Source organism: Meriones unguiculatus, chromosome 1 (genome assembly GCF_030254825.1).
Source record: "Meriones unguiculatus strain TT.TT164.6M chromosome 1, Bangor_MerUng_6.1, whole genome shotgun sequence".
NCBI lineage: Eukaryota > Metazoa > Chordata > Mammalia > Rodentia > Muridae > Meriones > Meriones unguiculatus.
The window spans coordinates 45,477,533-45,500,490 of record NC_083349.1 but is presented as its reverse complement, the minus strand read 5'-3'; the positions used below and the strand labels follow the sequence as shown (position 1 = coordinate 45,500,490).

The 22,958-nt window shown below is 45.0% G+C and overlaps 1 protein-coding gene across 4 annotated transcripts in view; it reads right to left on the bottom strand.

The window, feature by feature from the left end:
* Positions 1 to 22,958, bottom strand: part of Rcl1 (RNA terminal phosphate cyclase like 1) — a 40,939-nt gene that overhangs the window by 3,547 nt on the left and 14,434 nt on the right. The window contains exons 1-7 of one of the 4 annotated variants that reach the window (XM_021634242.2): positions 20,644 to 20,773; positions 19,708 to 19,914; positions 17,626 to 17,700; positions 17,055 to 17,179; positions 12,588 to 12,713; positions 9,764 to 9,920; positions 5,866 to 5,969 (exon numbers count right to left, since the gene is read on the bottom strand). In XM_021634242.2, coding sequence (XP_021489917.1) covers positions 5,866 to 5,969; positions 9,764 to 9,920; positions 12,588 to 12,713; positions 17,055 to 17,179; positions 17,626 to 17,700; positions 19,708 to 19,842 — 722 coding nt within the window. In that variant the 5' untranslated portion in view covers positions 19,843 to 19,914; positions 20,644 to 20,773. Of the gene's footprint in view, positions 1 to 5,865; positions 5,970 to 9,763; positions 9,921 to 12,587; positions 12,743 to 13,932; positions 14,239 to 17,054; positions 17,180 to 17,625; positions 17,701 to 19,707; positions 19,915 to 20,643; positions 20,820 to 22,958 lie in introns of those variants that run through there. The other 3 variants (XM_021634241.2, XM_060388164.1, XM_021634243.2) reach the window with 3 other exon arrangements.

The following is a 22,958-nucleotide window of genomic DNA, read 5'->3' as shown; positions in this document are numbered from 1 at the left end:
TCACCCACCTCCTTCACTCTTCATTCAACTGTGCTCAAAAAGCCAGATGCCCTCCCCAGCCAGCAGGACTCCTGGGGACTTGAGCTCACCTGGTGCCTTGGAGGAGGGTGGGAGAGATGCAGAACTGAGTGTGCAGGCCTATGTATGTGCAGCTTGGAGGAATTTGTAGCTTTTGGAACAGTTAAGAAAACGACTTTGTACCCGGTATTCTGCCAACCTCTCAGGCTATCTGAAGAAGGCTGCAGAAGACAGGACTGAGGTGTATTTCAGAACATTCTTCTTCCACCTCCCACCTCATTCTCCCTACACCTTCTGTAGCTGGTATATTAAAAAGCAAAAATGAAGTTGAAAAATGACTGGGATGAGGTTAAAACCAAACAAACAGCTTCCTTAAGAAAGAGAAACACGCATTTAATCCCAGCACTTGGGAGGCAAAGGCAGGTGGATATCTGAGTTCCAGGCTTGGCTGGTCTACACAGTTCCAGGACAGCCAGGGCTATAGAGAGAAACCTTGTGTGTGTGTGTGTGTGTGTGTGTGTGTGTGTGTGTGTGTGTGTGTGGCAGGGGGGTAGAGGAAGGCAGGCAGGCAGGCAGGAGGGAGAAGGGTAGGGGAAAAGGGAGGGAGGAGGAGAAGAGGAGAAGGGGAAAGGGGGAGAGAGGGAAAGCCACTTGCAGCAACTGGAGTTTTATGCAGCTTCTGAGTAAATGATCTTAATCCCTCACTTGATAACTGAGTCTGCAATGATTATATATATATATGTCATATATATATATAAAATATATACTCATAATAGTTATACACACACACACAATTACTTTTCAGGAAAAGTGATTCTATAAAAACAAGTTAAGACTTTCCTATGAAAGCCTCCAGTTTATCTGACAAGCAGGTTTCAGAGAATTCTGGAAGCAGATAATCATCTGTGTATTTCCAAAGGTTAGTATAAGGAGTTTGTCCCTGGAGGCTGAGGGACAAGCTCTGACAGCAGGGAAAGACTGCTTCACATGGTCCCCTGAAGAAGTCATCATTAGTTTAAAGGGAGAAAAGCACCCTGTGCTACGGTGTGGCAGAAGCTCAAAGCTGTGGCACGGCACTCCACATCAGCAAGGCCCTGAGAAGCCAGCGACAAGGGACAGGTCCCAGCTCTTGGTTAAGCTCACAGTTGTAAGGGGAGCTTAACTCCAGTGAATCTGTCCCTGGGTAACCTTGGCAAGGGGCATGTCTTATCACTAAGATGACCCACACAAGCATTGACTTTTTCACTTACACGGGGTTACATTGGAAGCCAGTGTTAGAAGATTTGAAATAACTTATCTTTCTGTTCACATGAGGGAAATCATGCCTGGTAGTGAAAACCCAGGCAACTGCCAGGACTACTGAGATCGTGGATCTTGGAGAAGAACCTACTATACTGAGTTTTGGTGTCTTTACAAACTCAGATATGTTATGTAAACATGTTTTCGTTTTATTCCCAGGTATGGGATGTGGGGCTGCTTCAGATTGTCCACAGCAGCAGACTATTTGCCTCATATGTGCTCTGGTAGAGCCAACTGCAGAAAGTTTAATTCTCGGCACTCTAGAGAGAGTATAAAGACCAGAGCCCCCAGGTGAGGAGGCGTGGCTGTTCCTCCTACTGGTTCCTGCTCTTGCTGGTTTGTCAAGTAGTCATGAGAGAAAAAGAGATGATAAGAAGAAACTGGAGATATGCCAATGAGATGAAGATTGGACTTGCCCAAGGAACTCAACACCCCTAACCAGCAGGAAGTCTAAAAAGATCTCAATGACTTATCTCCCCACTAACCTTCTGTCTCTCCTACCTGGTGTTGGGGTTATGGAAGAATATGGGGTGGAAGGGAGACAGAGGTACAAGAATCCCAATAAAATAGATTTAAAAAGTATGCCAACAACCACAACCAAATATTTGTCGTTATACCCACAGATAAGTGTGGTCCTCACACATCAAGGAAACTTCTCTTTGCAGCAGATGGAGATCATTACAGAAAACCACAGTCAATTAAAATGCTGAGTTGTGGAGCCCCGTCCCAATGGATGGAGATGCCTACAACTCCCGTACAACTTAAGGCTCAGGGAACATTTTGGAAGCAGATTTGAGTGTGGGTGTGTGTGTTTGTATGTGGAATGATTTTAAGAGCTAAAGGATCAGAGAGTTTGCTGAGAGATTGTGTCTCGAATGTCAGAAGCTACACTGGGAAAGGGATGGGGAAGCGCACAAGGCCTCAACCCTATACAAAGTACTAGAGGCAACTAAGGAATGCTGAGAGCAAGGGAAAAAGATTCTTCCAGGGAAGGGCACATTGTCTGGCTATCCAATGGTCAGCCCTGAAAACACACACACAAGTAATATCATAACAACTGAGCAAGCTACATTAATGTATTTAGGAGTATGCATGTTTGTATGCATGTTTGTATGCATGTTTGTATGCATGCATATATATGTAACAACAATTAATGGGAAAAGAGGCCATGAATTTGAAAGAGAGCAAGGAAGGAGACATGGGAGGGATTGGAAGAAGGAAAGGGAAGGGGGAAATGATGCAATTCTATTGTAATTTTGAAAAATAAGATATTAAAAAAAAAAGAGGATTGGGGCTGGAGAGACAGCTCAGTGGTTACGAGTTCAACTCGTAACCTGAGTTCAGCTCCCAGCACCCACATGGCAGCTCATAACTGCCTATATAACTGCAAAAAAGGAGGATTCTCTGAGAACTGAGGCTGCTTAGCTCAGTGGTAGAGCTCTTGCTTGGTAAAATATCAAGGCCCTAAGTTTGATCACTAGTACCACAGACAGAAAAACAAAAACAAAAACCAATCACACAACTGTCCTGCTCACAGTAAACGCCGTATCTGTTAAACAAACATTACCTACTCAATTCTGGGGAAGAATAAACCGGAATGTACAGTTTGTTCCGGAGTGTCTACAATTTTACAAGGAATAGATACAGATTTATAGACAGCTCAAGAGCCCGTGAACAGCTGACTTGTAAGTTCAGCTCCTGGCACCCAGGGACACGGTGAGAAGAGGGGTATCCAGGGAGGACCTGAGTTCCTCGGATATGGTGCCATGAACACTGCTAAGCATCTGACCGTCATACCCCCCGTCCCTCTTCACAGCTGAGGATTTCAGAATCATCACGTTGACAGGGCTCAGAGATGCTCAGCATCAGCCTCCCCTGGTGGCTCTGTGGCATAAACAGAACTTCAGTCTAGACAGGTTGGATTCCAAGGCCTATGCACAGGAAGAAAGCTGAAGTCTGCTAGCTTTGACCTCCTCCCGCAATTTCTGAGCACTTTAAGTTGCCTGATGATTGATGTGTGTGTCGACACATATACTGATATACATATATATTTGATTTTTTTGATGTTACTTCAACTTGTCAATAAAGTACAGTTTCTCAGTTAAGGGTAAAATTAAGCTTCTGGGCCACAGGGTAGAAATACTGTCCTCACCTATAAGCCAACAATATTCAAGTTGAAAAGAAAGAGAGGCTCTCTTCACACATCTACAGCATCCAACAATTTATTCAACTGAGAAAAATTGGCCTCACAAAGCTCACACGTGTAGAGTCATTTTCTCTAATAGTGCAGAGGAACCAAACAGCAACCTCCTATAAGTAACGGGGAGAGCAAGGCAGGAGGAACACAGCAACCGTCACTTCCCAGCAAGGGCCTGAACACGGAGAGAAAACTTTCTTAGTCCTGATGCTTCCTAGATGGCACTTAAGACGCTATGCGCATCAAACACATGTAAGCTCCAGGAAAAATATGCATGCTTCTCTCAAACTAAAAATTTCTCCTGAGGTCCAAAAAACTGTCTCCATGATGTCAACGGCACAAGAAGATGCACATGGTACTCCCTGCAACCCCGTGAAGAGTCATGGAGCCTGCCTCACTCACAGGAGATGCCAACTGTGCCCATAAGGTCCCATGTTCATCCCACTTTCCACAGTAAGAACGCTAGTGGAAAGATGGGAGTGAAAAAACTTCAAGTCATCTTACTGAGATGCTGGGGCCTTCCATAAGACTAAGGACAAAAAGGCCCCAACCATAGAGACGCTTTTGCTGAAAAATCCGGCCCCCCACCCTGAGTCTGTGCTTGCTTACACCAAAAAGTGCTTGGGGCAGATGGGACACGTGTATGGCAGAGGTGATGGGGTGCTTGGGGCAGGTGGGACATGTGTATGGCAGAGGTGATGGGGTGCGCTTCTCGACCCCATGAAGAGCCCTCTGCACAAAGCCCCAGAGGAAGGAGCAGGCCTCATACCCACATCTTAAAGCACCCAACACTCCCATCTGGTCTACTCTTCTAAAGCTCCTCTCGGAGCAGATCACTGTTTTCTCAGGAGCTGCAGTAGTTTTAGGTTTCTGGGAGAAGAAAGGAAACCTAAATAGATTATGTGATGAGGGACATGCTGAGGAAGGAACAGTCACGTCCAGCCATCTCCAGAAACGCTGCAGACATTAAAAGTTTATATAAGGCCCCAGAGCAGAACTGAAAAACTCTCCAAAAACAACTTAAAAAAAAATCAAAGAAAAAAAACCAAAAAAACCCCACAAATATTCCATGTTAACACGATGTTCTGCCAAGACCCAAGCACTGGACCACACACATTTGAAGACAGTGGTTCTCACTGTCTCCAGAGAGCCACGGGGTCTCTGCTGCCCTGGAGCAGAAGCTGGATGCAGCACTGACCCACTCTGAAGCCAACAGTCCCAGGATGCTCTCACAGCCACCAGTTGCTGCCAGCAGCTCTGATGGAATCCTGCACCTTGGGTGCTGTGCTCGCCGCCCACCTCCTCTCTGAGTGTTCTGTGCTCTTTCTTCTGTTTGAGCAATGTGGACTTCTGAAGTTAGCAGGCTATTTGGATTACTCAACACTAGGCTTCCTGTCCTGTCACACACGTTATACCCATTATCAAGAGATCATCTGTGGCTCTTCATGCCCTGCTTATCAGTGTGACCTGCTGATAACAGAGTGTATTCACTTTCATGTTCTGTTCCAAACAACTCCCACTGCCAACTCCAAAAGTAAAAGGATCTCTTTCAAGCCTCTGGTTCCCAAAGGCCCCCTCTCAATGTGATGGCACCACCATTCTTCAGTTATCACAGTACTGTACCTTTCAGATACACAGCATCGGTACCATGATAACCGAAAAAGGACAGTTCAGTCTCCGATCTACCAGCCCGCACCCAATTTACCACCGCTAGCTGACTATACAGCTATCTTAAGCCTGTAAGCATGTAAGTACATGTACATTACATGTGTGGACGCGCACAGACACACAGGGTTTCCCTGACCAGAAATGCTTTTGTGCTTTGCACTCTGTAACTACTTACTGTTCTTGGAGTGTGTATGTTTTTATACCCTGGCAGGTAGTTTCTGCTTATATGCAACTGCCCAAACTCACCTCTGTAACTCCCAACAGGTCTGGTAACATTCCTATGAATTTTGCCTCTCTTTATCTCTTCCAGCCAACCAATACACAGTAAATACCCTTGGAAGAACAACCCACTTTCCACAGTAAGAACGCTAGTGGAAAGATGGGAGTGAAAAAACTTCAAGCTATATAAAAGTTTATTTCCATAATAGAAATAAAACATAAAGTACAAACACAGAACTGTCCAGTGTATATGATATAGCTCATATAACATGAGGACAACAGCTGTAAAGGAAAGAAGGAAAGGCCCAAACCCACGTGTGAATAAATAAACACCAGCCTAACGGTTGCAAATGCAGGCTGGTTAAAAATCAATACAAACAGCTACCCACAGCACATCCTTGTCATTCTGGACAACCAGAAAACAAAACTGAGCAGAGTAATGAGGTCAAACAGAAACAGCTTACGTGTAGGGGGAGAGTGGTCCCAGCAGGACTTTGGAAACGTCCTGCTGTCCAAGGGTCATGAGCAGCAGAACTAGACTTTGGTTGGTCGAGTCCACACATCCACCCTGTAAACACAAACACTTTAATGATTAATCATAGTACAAACCAGAAAAGGGGAAGCAACAAGCAGGGAGAGAGAGAGGCAGAAACACTCAGAATATCAACTCCAGAACAGTGGACTAAAGTTCAAACACTAACAAATGGAACGCGGGCCTCCTGAGACTGTTCTACCAACCAACATGAGGTTAAGCTAACAGCTAACCCAAGTAACAGCTCACAAGATGACAGTGCACAAGACATGCACATTCCCAGGCAAAAACCTAGTGGGAAAAAATGAACGTCCTCTTCATAAATGGGCAACAGAGGCATCATCTTAGTTCTAGGAGAGGTACAGTTGCTCCAAGGTTAAACAGAGGACCTATGCTTATTTGCATGTCAAAGAGCATCACACACGAAAGGGAGTGTCCTTTAGAGGGCTCACTGCACTCATCCCATCTTGCTCTGAAATAACTCGAGATGCTCTTAACCACTCTTTACCTCTTCCCATGAGACCTGACACTGCCAACTGCCAACAGTCAGATGGCCTGCTATTACTTATCTCTCCCCAAGTTTTCCTTCCTTTTTTTCTTCCAAGCATAGGCAAAACAGAATTTTCGTCAAATTTTTCCTCCTGAAGTGCAACTGTTTTGGTTGCTTCTTCTTTCTTTATTTCTAACCATGTCAGCTGAGTTGCTGTTTAAATATGTGTGTTTTAAAAAGTCTTTATTCCTCATTATTCTTCCTAGGGTAACTGTGACAATGTCAACTTACACACAACTTTACAGAATACAAGCAGGATGTCATGAAATAGCTACCCATTTTACAAATCTAAAAAAAATTCAGTCTGTGGCTCGCTGCTGCCAAGGCTAAACTGAGTACACAGTGGGCAGCCAGAGCTGCTTAGAGGGTGCACGCCTGTTCTCTTTGAATGCATGCAGGTTGGGGAGTAAACCTTCACGGGCTGCCGCTCTCAGGTTGGTAGGCCTTTATAAAAATATATTCCTCTCCAGAAGTTAATAAAGAACAAGAAACTTTTTTCATTTTATTCAGCAAACTTTAAGACAAAAGCTGCTTTTCCAAACAAAACAGGAAATCTTACCAACAAAACAACTGTTTCACAGCTCTTGCTCATTTTCTAAGACTGCCTAAAATTAACTGTTCTCTATGCTCTGCTTGCTACACCAAGCTGCTATTGCACCATTCTCAGCTGACTTGTATTAGGCACCGGAGTGAGATCTTAATGCAATAAGTATGTCAGGGTCCATGTACAGGACATTATGGACGGAGTGGGGCTACAAAATGTCATGGCACAGAGGGTGTTACTTGCCCAACAACAGAGGCAGGCTTTGGGGAGCAGACACTTGAAATGGCCTGGAGGGATAGGCAGGCCTTGGAAAGAGAAGAGCAAATGGTGGAATGGGCTCACAGCCAATGGGAAAGAGACTGAGGCCAGGCTCTGTGGAGACATGAGTAATCATCTCAGGGTAAGGGATGGGGGATGGTGGTGACTGGGGTGGGGCTTCTCTAACTGGTCACAAATACTGACTATTCTGGAGGTTAAAAGGCCAGTGTAGGGCTCTACACACGGGCATAAAGAGATCAAGTCTAGGTTTAGAGGGAGAAGTAGACTGAGGGAGGTTGGAGAGAATAAGAAAAGAATTTCTCCTCTGAAGATAAGAATGTGAGGTGAGGTGAGGTGAGGTGAGGTGAGGTGAGGTGAGGTGAGGTGAGGTGAGGTGAAGTAGAAAGACAGCAGGGCAGTGATGGAACAGTAGGGCAGAACAGCAGGGTGAAACCAATAGGGCATGGTAACCCATGAGCAGAAGGAAATGGGTCAGAGACTCACAATTTTTATTAAAAAAAAAAAAAGAAAGAAAGGAAAAAAAGCACCTTCAGAAGGGTTTTTATCACATGTCACATCACAGATCTATAGAGAATTAATCAAAACAGCACCAAGTATTTTCATCCTTTTACTAATTAAAGACTGGAGACACAGGAAGTTTTCTCAAAAACTAAAACATAGCAAATTTGGATGAGGAACAATAATAGTTTTTAAAAGGTCTCAATTAAAGGTAAGAATCCAATACCTAATCCAGGCTGCATGTTTTCTTCCTGTAACTGGCTACGCTTTTACCCTGAGGCTTCAAGACTGCTGTTTATGAGAACATGAAACCCACACTCCAGCTGTGCCCAGGGGCTCCCACTGACCTCCTCCAGAACACTAAGTTTCCATTCTCCCACGATCTACTAGAAAGGGACAGAAGTGTCCCCATAGTTGGGAGTGAGGACACAGCAGCCCCTACAGCCAGGAGGAGACCTACACAAGCAACAAGGATCTTAAATACAGACAGCTACCACAATACCCTTTACCCAACACAACACAGGACATGGAAAACAATAAAACTTCATGAATTAAGTGCCTGGCAAATCAATGGCTTCATCATTTACCCACAAACATCTAATAACCACCTATCTTTCAAAACCAACATAAAAATCTGTCATCAAAAAATGAACTGACTTGGCACCAAAAAACCTGCACCAGAACCAGACTACATAAGATTCCTGACAGGATGTGTCTTGAGGAGGACCTCACTCCTGTCTCCACTGCTCCCAGCAGCAAGCACCATGGCTATACCACAGTTTTCAGGTGCATCAGGAGGTGTACCTGTCTTTAATTAGGTAAGCACAGCCACTTGGGACCGGGGTTTACTTCATTCTCAAACAGTTCAGTCTCCCTGGTCCCACAGTAAGAATGCTGATATTTTTGTCATATGACACTAAGCTGGTTTCAAGGACAGCCGGGCTTAGACCAGGGGAGCAGGCTTCAACTGTGCGGGCATTCTGGGGATCATATCCCTAATGTCTTCTCTTAGTAACATATTCTCCTCTGGCAAGCATCGTATCTTCCCTCACAATCTCCTCAGCGGTGGGAAAGTGAAGTGTGTGTGCTCACTTGTGTGCCTGCTGCGCGTGTGACCAACAGTTTGTGGCCATGAAGAAGGCCATAACCTGAGCTACATTCTACCCACAGAACTGAAGACGCAAAATAGTAACTGGCTGAAGTCTATCTTCAACAATGCTTAGTTCTCACGCTTCCCGGAGTCTCCCCCAAGCTGTGACAGCCTGGCCTTCCCTAAATGGTCCTCAATACTCTAGAATATGCTGCAAAAATCTAGCCACATGAAAATCCAGACTTGTGCCTGGATGAGTGTGAAGGTAGGTCCCGATCTCCATATACCAACAACTGGGGCAGCTCAGAGAGTGGTCCCAGCACTAAGCGGAGGGCCCGGTAGTAAAGAATGCTTGCTGCTCCTGCAGAGGACCCAGATTCACCCCAGCACACACAGTGGCTCACAGCCACGTGCAGGCAGCAGGCAGCATGCGGTACACATACGTACACGCAGGCAGACCCTTATACACATAAACTAAAAACAGACGGGGAGGGGAGAAGAACAAGGGAGAGAGCAAGAGGAAGAGCCAGAGCAAGAGAGAGAGCAAGACTGAGACCTCCTTTTGGTCAGGTCAGTGTGCCAGCCACCAACCATCTTAACCTTACCTGCTTCTGTGTTTTACTTTAAACCTTCACTCCCTTTTCTAAATGTACCATTTCTCTCCTCTGTCCCCATTAAAGCCTGTCTGTTGTCTCAACAGAGCCAGGTCTCTGCTCATGGACTAGTTCAATGAACCCATTAGGCTAGCTAATTCTAAACTGCTTGATACACAAATGTAAGTTAGCTCTTTAGCTTAAGTGCTTAGAAAGGAAAAATTGCCTTTTTCCTGATTGTTCCTCTCCCTGCGTCTACAGAGGCAGGGGACGTACCCTATAGATTTCTTCAAGTAGCAGCTTTGCACAATTCCTGCCGAGGTCCTCAGGAAGCACTGCTGCCCCTTGGCCCTGAGGATTGGAGGCCAGTTCAGCACTCAGGAAGGTACCATTTGTAGTCTCTGCAACCAGCGACAGCCCAAATCCTGGAGACCTAATGATGCAAGGGCAGACACTGAATAAGTAAAGGCACACACAGCAGCATACAAAGAGGCAGGTGTGGGCTGGAGAGATGGCTCAGAGGTTAAGAGCACTGACTGCTCGTCCCGAAGTCCTGAATTCAATCCCCAGAAACATGGTGGCTCACAACCATCTATAATGTCATCTGATGCCCTCTTCTGGCAAGCAGGTACACATACAGATAGAGCACTCACATATATAAAATAAATAAATAAACCTTGGGGGGGAAAAAACACATAACAAAACAAAGAGGCAGACGTGTTGTTCATCATAGAAATACAGACTACCAAGGCACACAAAGCAGAAGCAAGACAAGAGGGAGTTTGGATTTTCTATTAGGCCTCCATTCCCTTAGCTCCTCCCTCCCTGCTCTCTGCAAAGACTCTCACTGTGTTTGTAACAATCACAATATGACATCAACAGGCTTCTAGGTACCGAGCATGCAAATAACAGTGCCACTCCAGGCTTGTACAGAAGCTGGCACTGCCTCCTTTCACTGGTGAGAATATGCTGGGAGAAAGCAGCCTGAACCACGTGCACTCGGCCAGAAAGTGATAAAGGTTAAGTGGAGTACAGGCCTCAGAGATTCCAGAGTCAATCCAAGTTGTCCAGTTCCCATTACTACAACCCTGTGGATCATGACTGCAACTCTGAGAAATACCAGCTGTTTCCCATAATGAAAAGGATGAAACCAGAAAGGGCCAGAGGAAGTACATGTTTGCACTTTTGTGTAGAGACAGCACTGAACTCAGAATCCACTTAGCTACAGTCAATGGGCCAGCACTGTGGCCTTTGCCACGTTTCTACCATCCAACAGCTAGAACCTAACAGTCTGGTCCAGGATCACTGCTGACTCATGCATCCGCAAGCACCTGTGGGAGGCTTCCACAGCCAGGCAGTATGCTGAGCAAACACCTGAGATTCGGTCCTCACAAAACACAAACCACCAACTTAGAAAACAAAACAAAACAAAACAAAACAACGGTACATAAACAAGAAAAAAAGCACCTCTCCACAAATTTGCCAGACTTGATGCTCAAATGTACTTTGCCCGGGCAAAGTAAATACATTACTGGAAAAGCCTCCCAGTGGCATGGTCCATTCACAATTGCAACACACACCTGCCTCCTCTAACACTGCTCAACACTGTTCAGATGCCAAAGTAGTTCCAGAAAAACTTCAGGGATAGTTATATTCATTTACTTTTAGAGACAGTGTTTCGATGGTAGCCCCAGCTGGCCTCACACTCACAATCCTCATCTTAGCCGCCAAGGAAGGCTGGGATTAGACATGCACTACCAAATCTGGCTTCTGATGTTTTCATGCACTATATGGATTCCTCACGTGGAAGAATTCTATTGCTCAGTTTTTAACATCTTTAAAACAATTATGATACCTGCCAAAGCAAAGGCTCCAGAGCACCTGACTCATGCTTAACAATCTATCATCACTCACCATTAGCAACACCTGCTGTCTGGTGCAAAACGCAAGACCCCTTTGAGTCACTTCATGTCCAGCATGGTGCACATGCCACCACTGAGGATCTGCACTGGGAGTTTGCGAAGCGTCGTCTCCACAGCTTTCTAACCTATAAAGCACTACCTTATTTTTTTCTCTTTTAAATTGCCTGCTCCCAGGGCTTCACGTCACAAATACTACATTTCAACAACCCTTACTCGTATGGATCCATCACTGGGTCAGAGGGGGGCATAATCCACACAGAAGTCCACAATGATTTATTGCTTGTAGCTTGAGATTAAAAAACCAAACAGAAATGTAAGTCACATATTGGTTTTATTCGTAATTTTTAAATGGAGCTCATCATGTCAATATCTTGATCTGTATGGAAGGCTGCTTCTCTGACCCTATACCAGGGCAGCTGAGTGCACAGCACTGTAAGAAGCTATACTACAGCTGGGGGTAGGCAGCATTGCCTCCAGGCCTGCACTGTTTCTTTCCTGCCCATTTTGGTAAAGCAAGAGATCAGAGAACAGACTACCCTGGAACATTTGGACAGCTTCTGCTGCTACCTACCCTTCCCCAGCCCTCAGCAAACCTCCAGAAAAGAGCTGACCCACTAATTCCATACCAACAGCCAACACAGAAGGTGCAAAGAAAAGGCCAACTTTAGGAATTACCATTTCTGTAGCACCTACTGAATGCTAGATACACCAATAGGCTACACAGACACTTTTTAAATTTAACGTTTACAATTACCCTGGGATACATTATTACTCTCAGTGTGTAAATGAAGAATGCTCTGGGTTTGATTAATAAAAGGCATGGAGGCGTCAATGGCTTTCCCATTCGCTGAGGGAAGGGCCAATTCTACACACATACTTTCCAGCCCTGACCTCCATCACTTTCCCCTGGGCAGTGTGAAGGCCGACCTTCTCACTTACATTCAACCACACCCTTTCCTCACTTTGACTCTCTGCTCAAATCAAGAGAGACCCTGTGCAACAGCTGTGCGGTCCCTTAGAGAAAAGGTGATTTCTTAACACAGTAGACAATGGCAGAATCCAATGTCTTTACTTGGGGCAAACAAAACCTGGAGAATTTGATTCAAACCAATGAGATGAGAGAGGAGTGGTGTGGTGTCTCAGTGAGCTCAGCTGCTAAGGTTCTAAGATGCACTCACTTCCCAGAATTGACGCCTTTCATGTGGTCTGTGTAAATATAGATGTCGGGTATGAACTTGTTGAGGATGCTCCTAGCAGAGTCCACAATCCGGTTTGCCATCTGAGGTGATACACGCACAGAGTACCTGCAGCCCTGGTTAAGGAGGTCATGATGCTTGGGTACCAGAGCGGAGAAAAGCAAGTTAGAAAGCTAGCATAATTGTGCCAGGCTGGGACTTACAATCCCACTGTCTCCCAACTGTTATTATTTAACTTAATAGTTCTAGAACTTAATTTTTTCAAAGCACTCATGATGAAAAGGAATTTAGATTCCTAGAATGGAAGGTATAGTCAGGTCCCACAGCTCAACCCTGACTTCCTAAATACTGTTTTTGTGTTAACTGTCCACTCTATACAAAGATGGCTGCTTCTTCACAGCCACAACCGGGCTCCCTGTGCCTAGGCCAGATACCCCACTGGGTAACCCTGGGCCAATCTTAGCCCATCTCCTAGGATGACAATAGAGGAACAGGAAGCAGAAAATGATTTTTCAAAGGTCAGGGTGACTGCTGTTTTAAAGACCACAGGTTTTCCAAACAAATTTAAGAATCAGTTAGTGGATTTGTAATGACAACGGGGCTTCTATTTGCTACTCTCTGGTGGACACCATACCCAGCACTTTACAACAAGGATCCCCAGAAAAGGAGGAAAAAATTAACAAAAGGTATCGGTGCCTGAGGATGTGGAACCCATAACCCCAAACTCAAATTTTGTAACAAAGGCGTCTTCCCAGGGCTATGGTCCCCTGGTATGACATCATGTATACAAGGTGGCAGGCGGTACCTAGCTCACCCACAAACCTCCGAGAATACTCAGGGTTGCTGGAGTAAGTCAAGAAATCAAGCGGGGCTTTCCCTCCTGCTAGGGATCTGCTGCATCCGAGCCTGCAGGAGAGTGCTGTGTGGCTGGCAAAGCTCCAGAGCAAGTAGCCCTTGGCCCCTTAAAGCTGTACTGATCAAGTGAGTTGAGAGTCTTTTTCCCCTCTCCCAAACAGTATATCCTCAAGAGCTGGAGAGATACATGCAGGACTTAGCAATGGGAAAAACACCATGTTTTCCCACTACCGTGATATCAATCCAGTGGACTCCAACATAGTGTGACCTGCCCATTCCCACAAAGCTATTCAATAATTACTAACAGCAACTTGACTTTAATTAGAACTCAAAAGCAAAATGCTATGCATGGAGCCTGACCTGTCGGCCAGCTTCTCTCCCTGACCTGAACACTGCTCAAGAGCACTCCTCCATCCTCCTGCCAAGACCCCCAGCCTGCTCAGCGAGCTCACCTACCTCCACTGCTGCCTACCTCCACCAGGTCAGTCTTCAACCTCAACTGCCTTCCATTACTCTTTAGTCCACAGACACCTCCTGCCTGAAGCCTTCCAGCCAGCACCTGACTTGCACTTACCGCATCTCCCTTCAGACACATCTTGTCCTTGCTCTCTAAGGCCAGGACACAACTGGATCCCTCAGGACTCTGCAAAGCACTTTTGTACTCAGAAACACTCGATAAATATTTGGTTTGACTCAAAGGACAAATCCGAAATGGCGAAAGAGCAAAAAGGGATTTTTCAATATGCAAAGACCCCAGTTTCATCACCTCTTCTGTTCAGAATGTACTTTGAGCACAGTTTAGATAAACAGCCCCAGATCTCATAGCCTTTGGACTGAATGGTTGCCATCTTTCTGAAGCCTGCGCCTACCCACTCTCCCTCAGCTCAGAAGATGCCACAATCCCACTGCACTCATGGTTCCCAAAGTTCTTTCACACACTTATCACCTTATTTTATGCTCACAGCAATCCTGAGACGAGGCCTTAAGTTCTGGCTCTTGAGCTTACTACGGAGTAAGCCCTTGGGATGCAGAACTGAGACACCTGCTCAAACTAAAGAGCCCTCACTACAAAAAACAAAAACAAACAACTTCTGGCATGCACAGTGGCACAGGCCTGTAATCTCAGCATTCTAGGAGGCAGAAGCAGGGGGATCTCTGTGAGTTAGAGGCCAGCCTGGTCTATAAAGTGAGTCTAGGACAGCCAAGGCTACACAGAGAAATCCTGTCTCGAAAAGAAAAAACAAACAAAAACCCCAGCTTATTTTTACCCTCCTGAGACAGGGCAAACAGAGGGCAAGAGGAGGCTGAGTTTGGGTGTGCACTGCATGTACACACACACACACACACACACACACACACACACACACACACACACACACAATGGGGAGTCATGGTATGTGAAAGACAAACAGACCAAAAGACTCACACTAGCCTCTCTCTACTGACAGGGAAACAAAGGCGGATCGTCCCACACTCACCCACCTCTCCTGTCTGGCCCCCAGCTTCTGCACTCAACTCTTCCTTCCTAAACCATGAGCTCTGGATCAGCACCATGACACTGCGAGCACACTCCTCCTCTCCCGCTATAAATGGGGACTGCTCTCTAGCTGGAGCTGCTGGTCAGACCACCACCAGCTCCCTCCCAGGACCTGTCTGCTTGGTCAATGATCTGCAAGCAGGAAAAGCGGCACTGGGGGTGGGAGTGGAGGTGTCTGTCATTTAAAACCACAGTTCTCCCAACTCAAAAACAAGGATGAGCTCAGGCCAGCCAGAACCAGCCCTACAAGTAAGAACCACAGAGTCAACTACAGCTTTTCCAGAGTCAGCTTTTATTCTCCGGTTCTGAAACTCACAAAGGTAGGGACACAGGCCATATTCCTTTGAGGGGCTCATTAAATGAGGGTTCTGCTGACTGAGGGCTAGCAGGAGTGGCCTTCAGACAGGAATGTGAGCAGGGGTGCTGTGAGTACTTCCATTGGCAGATCTGTGCCAGCGAACTGTGTTCTGTCCCTGTTGCACTCAAGAGGAAGGGAAATATCACCTCACAAGTGTCTTGTGCCTCGGACTCCACAGAGGGAAGGTTCAAAGAACCTTCTCATTCCTGTGGAGATTCTGAAAGGAACAGCTCTAACACAACTACTTCCCTATCCTTCACCCCACAATCCAGAATTGGTCACGTGTTCCATCTCCATCACTTCTACAAAAGCTCTGTGCAAGCCTTCAGCTTTTCCCTGCCAAGACTGACTCCTCAGTGCCTTAGCAGGTACTGTGCTCTTCCAGGAGGTCCTGTCTTCTTTGTATTCCTCTTCACTTAATCTTTCCTTTCCAGGTCTGGTGGCCTCTCAGGGTTCCAGTCTCCTGACTTTGCACTGTTCCCTGCTGCTGACTTCAAAGCCTTCATTTCTAGCCTTTCTCTTACCTCCGAGGTACAGATCCTCAATCCCAACGTCCTTCCTAACCCTATTTCAGTCAAGCCATCTGGTCCAGCGTGTGTAACACTAAACTCTCACTATTCCACCCTACCTACCCCAGGCTTTTGTCCCTACTGTCAGCAAATAGCCCCAACAACAAGCCTGTACCCCCAATGACTCCCAATCCTCTCCCTGTGTGCCATACACTCTCCCCTGCAGCTCTCACTTATCCTCTCCCTGCCATCCTCCCTGCCTCAATACAGAGCAGAATAATTCTGGAACCACTGTCCCTAAGAGGCTGCCATTACATGATTTTCTTCCACAGCCATACTTTCCAAAATTCATGACCACCGAATTTGTCCTCCTAATATGCAAATTTGCTCTCCAGATGAACATCACCTCCTTTTAAAATAAAAGTCAACTGTTCAGCAGTTCTTCACTGGCTCCTGCTCAGTTCATAACCCACTGTGTTCACCAGCTGTCACTGACCATCTGAGTCCTCCCCACCCGCATTGTCAGGCACTCCCCAGAACTTTGGTGTGCCACTTCCTCTGCAAAGGCCCACTTTTCTCACGAAAGCATCCCCCTTATCCCCCTTTTCTTGCCCTACTTCATAAGCTTCCATCTTTAAGACTCATACAAATGTCTCTGCTTTTCTACGCGGGGGTCGGGGAAGTAAGGGTTAAAAGCCTGGGCACCAGATTACTGACAAGGTTTATCCCATTTATACCAATTATCTATGTGACATTATTAGCAAATAGAACCTTTATACCTCAGTTTCCCTGTCTGCAAAATAAGATGTGAGTTAATTTGAAATGTCTGCAGCTTAGCGCTGAGATGCATAAAGTGCTCTTCCCCAAAGGACACAGCAGCACTTCATGACAGTGCTACATCTCCAGCCTCGCGCCAGCTCCCCCAGCCACCACTCCCACCCCACCCCGCTTCACACGTTATGCCAGAGCTATGGTTTACAGAGTCATTTCCTTCCCCCAACAGTGGAGCATTACGTGAAGAAAAATTAATCAACCCTGTCACTGTGAGGCAAGTAATAAAACATATCTCAACTAGTACAGTTTTACCACTAAAACTTTGATGAGACTGCTGTAATGGAAATGGTGCAAAGAAGTGGAGCTGTTATCTTCATGAGGCAAGAGAAGAATAAGGATTCTAGTGCAAAGGATACGCCATTCCTCTGATCCGCTTGATTTTCCCTGGGTCTGTGAGCTGCACGGGTTTTAGGACCTTCCTCACGGGGCACGAGAAAAGCACTTCGCCTCCTCCTCCAGGAGGCATTCCCCGTCGCAAGATCTGCACAAAGTGGTAAGGGGCAGACAGGAGAAAGCAGACACAGAAAACATGGGTTCTTCTTATACCCCAATTCAGGAAGGTTAAATCATTCTCACTGGGCTTAAGACACTGTGGAGTCTCAGGAGCCTCTGGACATAAATTATACCAGGATGATTCAGACAAGAGAGACAATCGGCCAAAATTCATGTGGGTCTATCCTCGGCTAACCAACAGTTGTGATGAGACGTGAAGGTCTCAGTACATTTATAACAGCACCTTCCCCAAAGGAGGACAAGACTGTTGGCTACTATTGCCATTATGAAAGGGTCTCTTTCAGGTCAAGATTTGAAGTATCAGCTAATAAGCCCTGGACATGAAATTTCAAATAATCATCTATCACATTTTTTCCAATGAGTTAAACAAAAAATGTCTTAGATATACACAGCCAGCAGTTCACACATTCCTACCTTTAGCTCAAATGATTCTCCATCAATCCCAAACTGTTTTAACAGAGGGAGTGCTGTTGCCTTAAGAACATCAACCTGTAAGTTATTTCAAAAAAGAATTTTTAATTAAACTTTGAACATGTAGCTAGAATCCAAGCAGCAAACAAAACTCAAGAGACTGCTAGACATACACAAACCAGGACCCCTGCTCATTCTCATAGGTATCACACCTATGACATTACTCTATTAATTTATTAATAATTATTATAACATTATTTTTGAAGCTTTTCCAATATACATAACAAGTATTCCCTTTTTAACACTTAAGAGCTGGCGTCAGAGCAAGCAAAATGAACCCCTCAATGTTTACCTAAGAATCCTGATATAGGTACTGATCCTATGGGGGTGGGGAGGACCTTAGGGGGAATGATGACTTCAATACATGAAGCACTGACACCCTCAGATGGTAATTACAGCAGTACTGACAGATCATGGCAGGATTTTGCCAATTACTGTCATCTCGTCCGTACCCATAGCTCCCAAAAGGCTCTGGGGAGGCAGCCCTATGACAGGAAGCAAGGGTAGCAGTTACATGAGCAGAAGAGACCAGAAGCCCAGTCCTGGTCCCAAGCTCAGCCTCTGATGAGCTCCTGTGAAGAAAATCACAGCAATTAGAATCTCCTTCCTAAGAACAGGCTTCAAGCCTTGCTGTCTCCATGGTGCCACAAGTCTAACAGGCTAATGAATACAAACACCCTCCAAGAAGGCTCTAAGAGCAGAAGACAGGTAGGTCGGAAATAGAAATGATGCACAAGGCCTAGGAACACTTTCACAATCGACTGGATGTGACAGGATCTGGCAAAACGATTAAAGGCTAGCTAATTTAATTAAATATTAAAGCTAAACATATCCAAAAACATGGATAACAACTTCACAACACTTAGCAAGTTAAACACTTAACAATGGGAGAAGTTCAGAAAAATGTATTGTTGGGTGGTTTTGTCCTTGTGGGAACTATAAAGTACCCTTACACAAACCTAAAGGGTAGCCTACTGCAGGATTTCCCTAAAATCCAGAGAGTGGCCTTAACTTCCAGTAGCTTTCCCTAATTTCTCTCTCTCTTGATAGTCTTCTCATGTTGAAATTTGTCACTGTAACATCGATAGGAAATAGGTCCTTTTAGGGTTGATTTAGTAATGCCAATATAGCCTTCATCAATAGATTATGGACAGTGTCAGGAATGTGGCTTAGTTAGTGTTGAAACAAGCTTCTGATATAAGATTTGGTCTGTCTCAATTTCTCTGTCCCGCCAGGACATTGCCTCCACCATCTTTCAACATGCACCATCTCTTGAGCTTTCAGAAGAGAAAGTTTTACTTCATCACCTACGCAGTCTCGGGTACTTTGTTATAGCAATGCTCATCAGACTAGGATACAGACTCCACAACTGCACATCTCATAGTGCCAGCTCATGCCTTCCAGTTGCCAGCTACCCATCCTAGGAAAAGGAAAGCTCTTTGAAGGAAGAATTAATTCATGAAACTTATGAAATCCATTCTTTTTGTAGAGAGCAGAACCATAGGGAACAGAGAAAAGAAGATGCCTGAAGTGAAGAGCCCATAGACTGAAAAAGTTACTCTTTACCTTTCTTTTAACGTAGGCTAGTCAGGTTAGAACAAGATCACTTTAGTCATAAGTGGCGACATGTCCAGAAGAGAAAAGTACTGGTAGGCATGGCATTCTCTAACTATGAAAACAAATTTGCTTTAAGTACTTTGCATAAATGGTTAAAGCACTATTTCTGGGAATTGATCAACTATCTTTGTTACTAATAGATAATGTTTCTAAAAACTTGTTTAAGACAGTGTTTATGACCATCAGCAACTATAAAATGAGAATGAAACAGGGGCACAGTGCTAAATCCCCAAACCTGTGCTTACCATTAGTCCAGATGCATCACTACCTATAACCTAGAAGTGCAGATGCCTCCTCTATTTTAACTAAAGGAACCACTTCCTAGAATCTCTAGACAATGTGGGGGAGAGGCAGCCAGAAGCTCTAATGTAGTACTTTAAACAGTTTTCAGAGCATTCTTTCACCTACAGCTGAGAACTGCCAATTGTGAGCATCCTCTGAGAAGTCCATGTGGCTAAGATTCTGAGAACGGAGGAACACGCCCTCACTCCCCGAGAACACATTAACCGTGTGGGACCACTGGCAAGCATGGGCAGTCGCCATTAACGTCTCCTTCCCAGTCAGGAAGCTTGCAGCACCTTCTTGCCCTTAGTCAGAAGCTGCTGTGGCGCGTATCTACAGAGAAGATAAGCGACTTCTTCAGTGAGGATGTCATGGCCACCAGCTATACAAAAAAGCCTCTTCTAGACAATAAAGTATCCTCAAGTGTGGACTCCTTCCCTCCCCACAGGATAGGCAGTGACAACTATGGTGAACAACATGAAAATTCTTGTTGGGTATTAAATTATTTTTCTCCTATGTACAGGAAATTAACATGCTTGGTGAAAACCTTGATGTTTCCTACAAACTACCAATGCTTACACATTCCATCACTGCCCTCAGGCCCACTCTGTCTGAAATCTCTTAGGTGAAAAGTCCTTGAATTAATGGCCAAGGCCTGGATAGGACAAGATTATGCTGTGGCAATAGCCATATTTCATTTCCTGCCTAATACTTTGATCTGCTGCCTTCTAGTATAGTGCTCACACAACCTTAAAGAAACTCCGCCCACACTGCAGCCACAGAGCCATACTTCATGTCAAGCATGAGACAGCAAGCATGTCTTTTGAAGGTTCACAGCTACAATAGAGAAAGGCACTTTGATGAATGTTAGCCGTCCTCTCCAACTTGATGACTGTTGATCTTGATTCACCTGTGTCTTGGAGTGAATTAGCTAACCTCTAAGACTCAGCAAAGGAAACACGTATGAAAACAAAACGTGCTTCTAATGAACTTTTCCCTAAGAAACTGGCTATGGCAACAAACAAAAGAAAAATCATATCATGGTTTGACCCCAGTACTCACCGAAGGGTCCACTTGGTCATTGGTCACTCCTCGCAGAATAATTTTTAATGGGTGTTTCATAAATGGGGCCAGGCAAAGCAGAGCCTCCAGGTAATAGCCAATGCTACGGAGGACACTGCAGTCATGTTCCACAGATCCACCATACAGAAGGCCAGGTTGGTAATATAAGGTTGTTCCTTAAACAAAGAGGGAGGAAAAAAAGGATGCAGCAGGAACAAAATTAAGTATCAAAACAAAATGTAGTCGGTTCCAAGCGGAAATCTGGCCAAGGCTTCCAAGAAGCTCAAAATGCCATTCCTGGAGTCCATGCTTCATGTCAAAAGCCTCCGGAATAGTAAGAAACTGTGGGTACAACTTAGCAGAGTAATATACCAACTCCTTGCTGAGCTAGCCACGCCGCCACCGTCTCAGCTGAGCACAGCCGGCTCCAAACAGACCTCAAGCTTCCAGCCCACTCAGGCTGCTGACGAGGGGCCTGTGGACCACGGTCTCACCCCAGCAGTCCACACCCTGAAGCCTCCCTCAAATGGGGCCTCTCACACACCCCACTTACCGATCACAGCACCACACAAACCAGGTCTCTGTGATATCCTATCCTACCAGTGGTAGCTATTTTAATTTGATATTAGTTAGTGAAATATTTCAACTTATTCTATGTCAGCAGATACTTATCATTAACCTGTTTCAGTTTTTCCCATAGTCACACAATCAAAAAAAAAAAAAAAAATCAATGCATTTACATATGGTAGAGAAAACCAAATGAAATATCCGAGGTGGCTTGGGAGCAGTGTCTCTACTGCTCAGGCTTTTACGATGTCTCTGGAATAGAATTGCCAAAAATAGAAACATTAGAGGAAGAAAATATGTTCAGACATATAAATGAAAAATGTCTCTTAGGAATTCCATAAGATAAACAGGTTTTACTATATTAATACTACAGCCAGGATCATTACTAACATTTCTCAGAAGGACAACCTGGATCATTATTCTAAACAGTATTCAGTCACAGCAACAAACTTTCGGTCAAGAAGCTGAGAAGTAGTCTGTCATTCTATTTACGTCTACAGATTATTCAGGCAAGAAGCTGACCTGATCGTCACCCTGGGGAGGACAAGGGATGGCAGACAGAGGGGGTATGAGGTGGTCACTGTCAACCCATCATAGTTACCATTCCCTATGAGACTGGTGAAGACCCCTCGGGTGTGTCTGTGAAGTTTCCAGAGAGATTAGCTTCAGAAGAACCTCTCTGAGGGGAAGCAGCCCCATCCCAAAGGCCATGTGCTCAGGATGAATAAAGGATGAAGAAGAGCATCTTCTTTTCTTCCAAGCCTACTGGTCCAGGAACTGCTGAGCTGCCACACCCTCTCTGCCACCTAAAACCCTACATGAAAACAATCCCTTCCTTCCTTAAACACAACTAGAAAGGACGTGTGAACACCACATTCCGGGCCTGTTCCCACGAGGCGTGGCTGAATACAGACCAGTACATCTACGTGACACTCTGCCCCTGCAAATCCAAATTTGCCTTCTTTCAGAAGACAGTTAGCATGCAGGAGAGGCTAAAGAATCCTGTGTGCCATGTATGTACAGTTCATGTGTCAACCAAAGGATGTCTGCCCTACTTCCTATTCTGTATAGATAGTGGTTCTAATAACCAAAAAAAAAAAAAAAAAGGAGAAAGAGAGAGAAAAGAAAAAGCATGAAGGAACTCAAATGTGTACCAACGCGTTTTATAGTTTAAATAAATGTCTACCCATCTACACACTAAAGTACTAAGCTGTTAACACACAGAAATACACAGAAAGCCCAGCACAGGACAGCAGGAAAGAGACCCGCAAGAGAACAGCAAAAGCACAGTCCATTGAGCTGTGACATGCTACCTCTAGAAAGAGTCTAGAAGAAGGGGCTGAAAGGATTGTCCATTTCTTGTTCTTATTTGTAGAAAATTCAAATAAAATTTTAAAATAGATTTCAGTACCTACAACAATACAGTACATCTGGGGGTCTGCTGTAAGAACTCAACATAATTAAACAGTACAAGTAAACAGACTTCAGAAAGTTTACACGTTACGTATGTGAAAGAAGGAAAGCTCATTTTGGTCTAAAACGGTCACTTGTCTACTTCTCAAAATCAAGTGTATTTTCCTTATTTCTTTTCTTCCAGTGTTGAGGGTTAAACCTAGGGCCTTGACCAAGCTAGGCATGCACTGGACCATTAACCTATAGCCTTAGTTCTGTATGCCTCTTAAAAACTGGGAGGTGTGTGTGTATGCATGTACTTAAGGTATACGTGTGTGTATACAGATGTACATAAT